This window comes from Myotis myotis, unplaced genomic scaffold, assembly GCF_014108235.1.
Source record: "Myotis myotis isolate mMyoMyo1 unplaced genomic scaffold, mMyoMyo1.p scaffold_m19_p_6, whole genome shotgun sequence".
NCBI lineage: Eukaryota > Metazoa > Chordata > Mammalia > Chiroptera > Vespertilionidae > Myotis > Myotis myotis.
Window position 1 is genome coordinate 87704268 of NW_023416368.1, and position 10566 is coordinate 87714833.

Below are 10566 nucleotides of genomic sequence, written 5' to 3' on the forward strand. Positions count from 1 at the left end.
GGTGGTAAAACGGGGCCAAAGGCTGCTGCCCTCACCTGGCAAAGAAAGACACTGACGGGCATAAGGACACAGTTTATTCAGGGGCCGTCAGACCCCAGGCACGACCGACCGACCGACCGACCGGCCGGCCGGGATGTATCTGGCTGTCACTCCCCCCACTCCAGAAGCAGGTCACTTGGGGTCAGCGAAGGAGGTGGGCTGAGGTGGGGAAGTGGCCACGACCAAAGTAGCCAACGGTACCCCTGTCCAAGGGGTCAGAGACTAGGGCGGACCCCAAGGATCCTGTGACCTGTATTGGACCTGAGTATTGACCCTGAGTGACCTCTGAACCTGAGTGGCCCTGATGCTTGGCAGTAACCCGTGTCTCGTGGGGGGATCCTGGTACACTGTCCCCAAAAGGGTTTTAGTCTTCCCCCAGGCCTGTAGTTTTTCCTTATAGGAACTCTCCTGATCCCCCAACATTGAACTCCTGGGGAGAAGTGAGTCTATGTCCTCAGTCCTGGGCCACTTGGTCAGAGGGCTGAGCTGGTCAGAGACGCTCGACTTCCTCATCCTCAGGCGGAAGGTCCGGGCAGCAGGTGGCCGTGGGCACCTCCTCTCTGTGCAGCTTGGAGAGCAGCCGAGCTGTCTCCTGGGTGATCTCAAAGTGCTTGGGCAGTGGGGTGCGGCGTGGTGGATTGCCCTCAGGGGAGGCTGCAGCAGGGCCCGGTCCCCTCCCCCGCAAGCTCCCTTGAGGCCCTGATGTGACAGGAGTCTCCTCGTCAATTTTGAAAGCCACCAGGGCCAGGCTGGACAGCTGGTGGGTGACAGGCCGCACGCCTCCCCGGTGATACTTCACTGGCTGGCGGCTGAAGTAGCCACGGGACTGTGTCCCCAGGAGTGAGTCCTCGGGGCCTTGGCTGGACACTGTGGAATGGGGTGGTCACTGCTGAGCATCACTCGGCCTCTGGACATCCCTCCCGGGAGTCATCTCTCTGCCGAGCTACCCGGGCAGGGTACCCCCAGAACTCCCGGTTTACTCCCAACACACTCACCTTCCCCTCTCTCCTCTTTGGTGTCTTGGGCCACTTCCTCTCTCTGGTCACTCTGTGGAGTTAGAATCTGTAGGGAGAAACCCAAGACCAAGACCCCCACAATAAAATCCCAGTTCTCTGCGACTCTTGGAGAACCGAGAGTTTGTTCCTGGACATGCAAGTTCCTTTGTAGTTTTGGTGTCTGGGAAGATGTGGTGCCCTTAACTGTCCTGCTGTGCAGAGCAATGTTACTGGTCTCCACTGTGGGCTCTGAGGGCTGGGCCGCCCGGGTTCAGCAGAAGCCAACCAGGCTGTGACTTACTCATCTCCACACTAGGATGAGGTGACGCTCCTTCCTGTTCTGTTCTCTGCAATCTTATGCCCAGTTAGCTGTATAGTCTCTCTGTTCTGCCTTTAGCTGAATGCTAATAGCAGCCGGAGTTCTTTCTATGAGTCAGAACCGTCCTGAACACTTTGAGTCATTCCAGCTCTCAGAGTCCTACCGCTTACCAGCAACCCTAGGGACTGCAGTGGAGGAGGTCTGCACGCTCAGGAGTGGCAGGTGTAGCAGAACCCGAGGGACCAGGAAACCTCCCAAGGGGTCTCCTCTGTAAATGGTTTTCACTAACAGTATCTACCGCTCGGGGCTGTGGCGAGAATGACAGGAAGCCTGTAAAGTGCTCACGCATAGTAGGTGACCTCTTTGGCCTCGCCTTCCCTTCATTCATTACACCATGGAGCTGTGCCTTGAACACACCAGGCATGCTCCCACCTCAGGGCCTTTGCATTGGCCATTCCCTTTGCCTGGAACGCACTTACCCTGCCCTTCCCTGGCTTATTTCTCCTTCACAACCTCCCAGTCTTTGTTCAAATCCACCTTCTCCAAGAGACCTGCCCACACCATCCTACTTACTGCTACAAACTGTCCATCACCTCTCACCTCCTGTCCCTGATATCCCTTACCTTATGCTACTCTTTCTTTCCTCTATAGTACTTGTCACCATGTAACATCCTATATAACTAACTCTGTATCATATTTCTTGTTTATTGCTGGTTGCTTACCCATGAGAATGCAGGCACCAAGAGAATAGGGTCTTTGAATATTCTGCTCACTGATGTATATGTAATGCCAAAAGCACTGCTTGGCACACAGTAGGTGTTAAATAAGTATTCTGTTGAAGGGATGAATGATCACCCTCTGCAGGGCTGTATCCTGTTGTCACTCCATTATTAACGCTCCCTCCCCTCCCCAATTCCACTCCTCACTTCTCCTTCTAGAATGAGCACAGGGTACATAAGGAAGGAGTGAAAGAGAACATTTTAAAGGGAAAGGAAAGGAGGAGAGAGAGCGAATGAGAAGATGAAATGGAGAAAGGACCCTCCCCATGTCTGTGGGCCCAGCTGGTTCCTACCTCAGAGGGCATGACCTCGGGCTGCTTCTCCAGGGCACTGTGGGGCTCAGGGTCTGGGTCTGAATCTGAGGGTAAGGTTGGGGGCAGGGGATCTGGGGCAAGGTATGGGGGTGCTGGCTGGGGGCAGGTTGTGAGGGTCCCAGGGCCTGAGCTGGGGTCTTGAGGTGGGAGCTCAGTGGCCAGGGGGAGCTCGTCCATCCCAAAGATCTGCTCATAGTGCACTATGAGGAACTCGACAAGCTGGGCCTGGTGCCCGAAGTCCAGGAGGCAGGTAACAGAGCCGGTGGCAGCTGCCCCAGGATCGTCCGGTGGCCGCAGCAGCGTGGGTCCAAACACAATGCCCAAGTTGTTGGCAGACATCTTGTTTTCCTCAAACTGTGCAGCCACCCTGGGGTGAGGAGAAGGAAAGGCACAGAGTGCACAGTCGTCACTTATCAGGTGGGACCTGGAGGCCGGACTAGTGGTGACTTGCCCAAGTCACGGTCAGTGCCCTGGTCATAGTTGGAGACCAGCAGCTCTATGCCCAGCTAAGGGGTGCAGGAGTAGGCACCGAAAGTCAGAAGTCATGTATTAAGGCTCAGAGCTTAGAAAATACATGCAAAGGTCAGAGGTCAGTGTCAGGGGTCAGTAGTCACATGTCCAGTAGTCACAGATCCACTTCAAGGTCAGGGACAGTGCACACCTGAACAGATGAGCCACCAGATGCCGCAGGGTGTTGTAGTTAGAGTCAGGCAGCTGCACCAAGAGGGTCTTCAGCAAGCGAATAACCTCAGGACTGGGACTTGGGGTCTCAGAGTCGTGCCCGGGGTTTGCATGCAGGGTTTTAGCCAGAGAGATGAAGGCATCGTAGAAGTGGGAGGGGACCACGGGGTCAGTGAGCTGGGGGTGGAATGGCAGAGGGAACATGGGTGTGGGTAGGCTGCAGAGGGTCCTTAGCCTCAGCCTGCCCAGCTGGCCCTGCCCTGTCCCCTGAGCACCCACCTCCTGGAGGAATCGCTTGAGCACAGTTGAGACATCATGAGGTGAGTTCCCAGACAGGTCCACCAACGCTCGGCCATTCTCGAAAGCCTGACACAGCCGTTCTACACGGATTCGGGACCCGCTGACCCGATAAATGCCCTGTAGGGTAGGGTGGGAAATAAACACCTGGGTAGTAATCCAGCCATGGAGAGGGCCAGGCCATTGCTGGGGATGGTCAAAGGTCAAGGGTCAACGTAGCACCTGCACACCCAGAGCGCGCTGTTCTATCTCAGCCGTGCACTTGGTGACGACAAAGGGCACCTCCTCCGGGAAGTCCCTGGGCAGCTGCAGGAAGTTGACCCCGAAGAGGGGTGTCCGGGCTGGGAGCCGCCTGTGTCCACAGAGGATCAGCAGAGTCTCAAGGCAGCGCTTGTGGCAGGTCAGAAAGCACTGGGGGTGGGGGTGGGAGCAAATTCATTGGTAGCAAATAAAAATTAATTTAGAAAATGTTTTGCATAAATAAAGAACAGTTTCCTAAAAAAAAGGTCAGGGAGGTCATAGGGGGTAAGCAGAAGTGAAGGTTGGGAGGATCCTTAGGGAACGGGAAGCTCATGGCAATCATTCGATCAGGGCTGGTCCAGGGGCAGGAAGGTCACAGGAATATCAGGTCATGGAGGTGCCTGGGGCTCCGGGAGGTCAGTGGGGTCAGCAGAGAGCACTGGGTCATCGGCCCGGGCCACACCTCCTCACATTCGGTCCCGCTGACCATGAAGGCCTCACACTCGCGGCACTTGGCTGGGCCCCTCAGTCGCCGCAGCCGGTGAGTCTGGGCTGCGTTGGAGAGCGTCCACTTCCTGAAGGGGCTGCCGGACCCGTTCTCAAGCCCATCTCCCAGGTCTGTGGGAAAGTAGGGTGAGGGGGGCCTGGTCTATCCCTGCCCCCGTCCTGCCCCACCTGCTTCCAGCCTTACCAGGGTCTCGCTCCTCAAAGTCATCTGAAGACTCAGTGCCTGTGGATGAGACCTTCACCAGCCGCCTCGTACCAGGGCCTGGAGTCAGAGGGTCCCAGAGGTTGGGGTCATAGGGGTCATGGGGAAGTTCCAAAGCTAAGCAGACTTTCCTAGTTTTCAGGCCTTTCAGAACCACCCACAGATATCCTTGGGGAAAGGGTTGAAGGTGTGTACGTGGGGGGTCAGATAGGTCAGAGGCTGAAGAAATAGGTCAGGAGTGTGGGTAGGTTAAAGGTCAAAGGGTAGGTTAAAGATTAAAGGTCAGAGCCTGGCCAGGGCTGGAGGAGGGTCAGAGTTAGGAGTGGGTCAGGGCCAGGTCCTGGCCCCACCTGGGCTGGAAGTGGGAGAGTCCAGGGATCGAGACTCGCTGCTACCGCCCACGCTGTCCACGTCGCTGCCTGGAGTGGGGCCCGGAGTCCCTAGGAGGGAAGAGGTCAATGAGGACGACCCTCCCCAGCACCACTCCTCCCAACCCTCACTGCACTCACCCTGCCAGCCGGCGCCTGTGTCCTCCCCAGGGCCTGGCTCAGCTGCACTCTCATCCAACCGAGGAGGTGGGGGGCCGGAGAGCTTTTTCTTTGTGTCTAGAGGGGAGCTGAGAGGACAGGTTTGAGGGCTCTGAGAACCAGGACACTGGCCAAGGCGATAGCACCCAGGCTCCGCATCGTGCATCCAACTCCAAGTACTTGGGTCTGCAAGCCCTGAGGTGTATGAGCATGTGGCCAGTGCAGCGATCTTAAAGTCCCGACCCTCCCAGGACTGGGACAACCCCCGCTTCCCGGATGAGAGAGAGCCTTGGGTACTAAATCCAAGTGCTGAGGCTTTGAGTTCTTTGACCCCAAGTTCTCAGCCCAAGACGCCAACAGCCCGCCCCATGTCTGGGGCTCCTTCCTGACTCTGCTCCTAGGGGCCCACCTGTGCGGGGTAGGAACAAACTCCTGGAAAGAGAAGGCAGGTGGTGGGGGTGGCGGGGCCTCTGGCTGCAGTGTCCGCACGAACTCCTGGTAGCGCTGGCCAGGCTCGAAGGGCGCGCAGCACTCGGCCAGGGCGGTAAAGGCGCGGGGACCACGCTCTGCTTGCGCCCCTCGAAGCCGGAACAGTCCCAGAGTCACCTGCCAGGTGGAGACCACGGAGACCACACATGAGAGGGGGCGTGGAGTCAGACAGTGGGAAGCAGCCTAGGGATGAGGGTGTCACCGGGGGGTGGTGGCCGGTCAGGGTCATCCTGGGAGCAGGACCCCATAGGAGTGGGACCTAGGCAGAGGTACATCAAGGGTGTGAGGCAGGGACTGGCCATCATGGAGATGAGTGAGTCCTGGTACCCTGGAGACAGTTTAGGATCTGACCAGCCACCCCCTGGTGACACCGTCACTCCCACTCCGTGTCCCAACAAGAAGACTTAGTGGTCACTTCATCCTTTCTGCCTGGATCCAGAGATGCCAGGAGGGAGGGGCGCTCGGCTTGGGGTAGGGTCTCACCCGCCTCATCACTTCGTCCCCCTGCAGCACCAGCTTGCGTATGTGTGACACGATTCGCTGTTTGGTGGCCTCTAAGTCCTGCTGCCTCGCATTGGCCTCACGGACGCAGGCCTGGTACAACGCCTCTGCCTCCTGCACCTGGAGAAAGCAAGGCCGGGGGTACAGGTGGGAGACAGCATGGGGTGGGGAGCACCGAAGCACTAGGGGGCCGAGGGGCAGGGTCACCACCTTGGCCTGGGCCTCCTCTCGGGAGCGCCGCCGCCGCTCTTGCTGTTTGCTGTGTCCCGGTGAGGCCTGGGGGGCTGGGTCCTCCGAGGATGCCTGGGCGCGCACCTGCAGGTCCTCGCTGCGATGCAGGTAATGGAGCTGGGCTCTCCGCAGTGCCTGCACCGCTTCGTTCTGGGGGAAGGGCAGGAGCACAGTCAGTGCCCCGTCCTCCCCTCCCCTAGCTCATCCTCACCCACCCGGGCCTCACCATCCGCTTCTGCTCTTTCATCCACTGCTCCTTGAACTCCTTCCGCCACTTCTCAATCTCAGTCCGTTTGGCGGCCAGGGGCTGGCAATGATGGGGGACGGGGATGCTGCCTCAGGGCCACTGGTCCTTCCGTTCCCTGAGGCCAGGTGCCTGTCACCCTCTGGATCCTTTTCAGGGTCTGCAGTCTCCCAGAGGGTCTTCTCACCCAGGGTACCAGGACTCACTCCATCTCCACGGAGAGCCAGTCCCTGCCTCAGACCCTGAATGTACCTCTGCCTAGGTCCCACTCCTGCGGGGTCCTGCCCCCAGGGTGACCCTGACCAGCCACCCCCCGGTGACACCGTCACCCCCACTCCGTGTCCCAATAAGAAGTCTTAGTGGTCACTTCATCCTTTCTGCCTTGATCCAGAGATGCCAAGAGACTCTTCCTGGGAACACTCAGCACCTCACCTTGCGCCCCACCAACAAACAAATGCAGTTTTGCAATTGCACAGGAAGCCTGGTTTGAATCTCTGCTGGGTAACCTTGGTCAAGTTCCTCAGCATGCATGGGCCTTAGCATCCTCATCAGCAAAAGAGCTCTGACGCTGGGTGGAGTGAACGGAATGGTCGTGGGCAGCATGGCTCCCTCACCTGGTAGTAGTCTCTTTTCTGCTGGGCCACTGTCTCCATGGCCAGGGCTCCCAGGCTGAGGTCGTGCTCCAGAAACAGGGTGTAGATGTACTGCAGGGGCATGTGGCTCTGGGGTGGGGGTGGAAGATGCTGAGGATCTAGGGGTGGGGTTGGGCTGTGGTTCTTTCCAAAGGGTTTGGGCTCTGGGGGGGAGGGGGGCTGGTCATGGTTACCTGCTGGTGGATTGACACCTTGCCAGCCTCCGCGATCTTCATAATGCTTTTGGTAAAATCTAGCTCTGGGGGGAGACAGCAAGGGTCTGAGCTGGGCAGGGAGGGGGAGCTGCCTGGAGCCTGGGGCCGGTGGAAGGACCCTCACCAAGGCTGGCTCTCTTCTCGGTCCAGGCTAGCAGCTCCTTCGCATAGCGGCTCCAGGTCTTGGCATACTCCAGGGCTGCGTCCACACCACCCTTGGTCCGAATGAGCCGCAAGTCCAGTTCCTCCCCTGGGGCAGACAGGTGGACCTCTGACCTCTGAATCCTAAAATCCCTTGAAACCCTAACCTCATTGGAGCCTCTAGACCTGACCAGTGACCTTTATTCTACACCCTATGACTCCCCAAAATGCCCTTTACAGTGACTTGCAATTTTATGCGGATTCTCCACCCAGACTGGGGCTCCCTGAGGGCAGGGGCTCACATCCGCTCTGTGCACTGCAGTGTCCCGGGTGCACAGGACAGGCAGTCGGTGATGACTTAAGAGAGTGGTTCTCAACCTTCCTAATGCTGCGACCCTTTAAAACAGTTCCTCATGTTGAGGTGACCCCCAACCATAAATTATTTTCGTTGCTACTTCATAACTGTAATCTTGCTACTGTTATGAATCGTCATGTAAATATCTGATCTGCAGGATGTATTTTCATTGTTACACATTGAACATAATTAAAGCATAGTGATTCATCACAAAAACAATATGTAATTATATATGTGTTTTCCGATGGTCTTAGGCGACCCCTGTGAAAGGGTCGTTCAACTTCCAAAGGGGTCGCGACCCACAGGTTGAGAACCGCTGACTTAAGGGAAGAACTTTCTGCCCCCACCTCCTGGCTTCAAACCCCCTTACCTGTAAGGGGTGCAGGACCCTCTGGGGAGGGGCCACTCCAATGGCTGGTTTCACTGGTCTGAGGGGGAGGAAGACAGCATTCAGGAACATGCAGGGCAGGGGACCCCTCCTTAAAGCCCCTCCTCCTGGAGGCCCTCCTTCCTGCCCCCTTGGCTCCACCTCTCACCACAGTGGCCGTGAGGGTCTTGTCAGGCTCTGGGTCTCCTGAAAGTATAGGGTCTCCAGCCAGCATCTCAAGGGTCCTGGGAGGTAAGGGTATCAGGATACCACCCTCCACCCAGGCTGTCCTGCTCAGGGTGCTGAGGGTCCCAGGGAATTTTGGCAGATGGTCCTGATACCACCTCAGTGACATCTCTTGTATCTGGGAGGTCTAAGGGATGGGGTTTTGGGGGACAACCAGGTGAGCTTTTTTATGAGACAGGAGACAGAGTTTGACAGGTTACAGGTAACTTTGGGATTCAGAGAGTGGGATTATAGGGGTCTCAAATGTTTTAAGGGGTCACCAGAGGATATGTGGGGGTTCTAGGACCACTATAGGGATTTCCAGTGGATTTTGGGGGGGTGAATTTTGGGTGTTTTGGAGATTTTGGCAGGATTTGGGGGCGACCCAGTCTGAGACTCACGCGTTCCCCAGCGAAATTTCAAGGTTGTCCAGGCTCCGAAAGATGTCACTGTACCTCTTCCTGCTCTCAGGAGCCGGGGGAAGCCCTGAAAGCGGGGGTCATGTATGGGTACACGAAGCCTCCTTCAGTCCACAGCACCTCGGCTGGCTGTTTGGAGGTGGGGAGAGAGAAAGAAAGAGGAGCAAGACAGAAAGTTCTGGTTCTGTAGGGAGTGTGGGATGGGGTGGGTGTCTGAGTTGGAATGGAGGGAGGGTGGGCTTGGGTGGGTGGGGCTGACTTTGCCAGGCAGATGGACTCAGGCACAGCCCAACACAGAGAGCAGAGACAGCCACAAACACACGGGCTCAGAGGCAAAGAGACAAAACAGATGCCCCAGATGCAGTCACACTGTCCCCAGGGGCGAGAGCCAGCCTGGCAATGGAGCCACATGGAACTCAGGCCAGACAGATGGAAATACACATGGGACAGACAGGCAGAGAGCTGTGGCAGAAACACTGGCAGACCGAACCATCGGGCCATGAAGACTGATGACTGACACTCAACATGCACAGAGAGACACAAACGACAGCCCCCCAAACAAGTGGAAACTTGCTACATTTCTGCAACAGCTTCTCCCGCCCTTCTTCTGGGGGCCCCATCAGCGTTGCTCCTCCCTGGGCTGCGGAGCAGCAGGTGTGGATCCTGCTGCGCTGTCGCCCTCTCCCCTCTCCATCCACGGTTGTTGCACCCTGCCCCCATCACAAATATCAAAAGCAGAAGCAGCCACTTCCCCTTCCTGGGCCCCTTCAACCAGGCATCCGGGGTGAAGACTCCAAGGGGGAGGGGGTCAGGGACTGGTGTCCCGGGCTCCTCTCGGCTTGGGGGGGGACGGTGCCCACAATGGAGGATCCCCGGCGTCCTCCCCATTCAGGAACTCCTTCCCCTGCTCTAGGACAGAGAGGGACAACCATAGGCCCTCAGTTTAGGAAGCGAGTATGGCTGATGCCCCTCTTGATCCCGTATCCCGGACCGCCTACCCGGCTCTGCTGCGTCCATGGCCTACGGGTTGCTCGGTGGGGACAGGGACTGAGATGATGGAACCGCCGGCTGGGCCTAGCCCAGATTTTCTGCTCGGGCTACCACCAGCTTCCGCGTCTCCCCGCCCCATGGCAGGCCACGCCCCCACTTTATCAAGCTAAACACGCCCTTGCCCGAGGCCACGCCCCCACTTTATTAAGCTAAACACGCCCTTGCCCGAGGCCACGCCCCCAGGCTCGGAAGCGCTGAAGGAGCTCCCTGCTCAAGGGCAGAGATGCTGTAAGGCCAGTGCCTCCTGGGCGGCCACCCCACACCTGGGCACTCCAGGACTCCATCCTGGCCAGGGTTCTCCTTCTCAGATCTTTGCGAGGTCCCAAAGCGCCAGCACACTCCCCCAGGAGTGACCCGAGTCCACCGGTCTTCGACCCTTGCACACACCCAGTGACATCCTGCTCAGGGCTCCGTGGACCCCCGAACCCGTCCAGCCGGACTAGAGACATGGAGCCCCTTGTGGAGGCCCGCAGTCCTGCCCAATTACAGGCGAATCAGAAGTCACCTAACACTTTGTGCCCAGAAACTCCTGGCCTGGGGGACTCCCAGTGACCCTCAAAGCTAGATCAGGCTCTTGAGGGCCAATTACAGCGTAGCCCTCAGTTCTTTTCAGGCCCGGGGTGGGATGGGGTAGTGATGAGGATGGCACAGAAACCCTCCCGAGCCCCCAATCATCCCTGGCAAACCCAATTCCAGACTGCTCTCCTGAGTCGCCTCAAGTTGTCGCAGGGATCTGGCCTCCCTCTACATTCCACATGACCACAGCAACCCTCTGCAGGCTGCGGTCTGGGGCCAAC

At 57.8% G+C, this 10566-nt stretch overlaps 1 protein-coding gene across 6 annotated transcripts; it reads right to left on the minus strand.

Annotated features, from left to right (window-relative positions):
• Positions 1 to 59: 59 nt before the first annotated feature.
• Positions 60 to 9886, minus strand: LOC118657970 (GEM interacting protein). Of its 6 annotated transcripts, none has more exons than XM_036312750.1 (21): positions 9718 to 9881; positions 8702 to 8786; positions 8245 to 8320; positions 8079 to 8136; positions 7337 to 7462; positions 7192 to 7256; positions 6980 to 7087; positions 6348 to 6428; positions 6101 to 6271; positions 5873 to 6010; positions 5310 to 5506; positions 4883 to 4989; positions 4724 to 4813; positions 4356 to 4433; positions 4128 to 4282; positions 3647 to 3835; positions 3407 to 3544; positions 3108 to 3304; positions 2426 to 2813; positions 1035 to 1101; positions 60 to 906 (listed from the first exon to the last, which is right to left on the minus strand). In XM_036312750.1, the coding sequence occupies exons 1-21, from the start codon at positions 9734 to 9736 to the stop codon at positions 530 to 532; spliced, it is 2910 nt and encodes a 969-aa protein (XP_036168643.1). In that variant the 5' UTR covers positions 9737 to 9881; the 3' UTR covers positions 60 to 529. The 6 variants fall into 6 exon arrangements, 5 of the variants coding, with proteins under 5 accessions (XP_036168643.1, XP_036168642.1, XP_036168644.1 ...); XR_004968152.1 differs by adding an exon at positions 2076 to 2185 and having other exon boundaries at positions 835 to 906; positions 4724 to 4989; positions 9718 to 9886; XM_036312749.1 differs by having other exon boundaries at positions 4724 to 4989; positions 9718 to 9882.
• Positions 9887 to 10566: the final 680 nt, after the last annotated feature.

Coding starts and splice junctions, on each gene's coding strand:
- LOC118657970 (XM_036312749.1), bottom strand. Junction 8,137..8,244: donor AGACCCTCACGGCCACTGTG/GTGAGAGGTGGA, acceptor CCTCCCCCTCAG/ACCAGTGAAACCAGCCATTG. Junction 4,283..4,355: donor CTTTGAGGAGCGAGACCCTG/GTAAGGCTGGAA, acceptor ACTTTCCCACAG/ACCTGGGAGATGGGCTTGAG.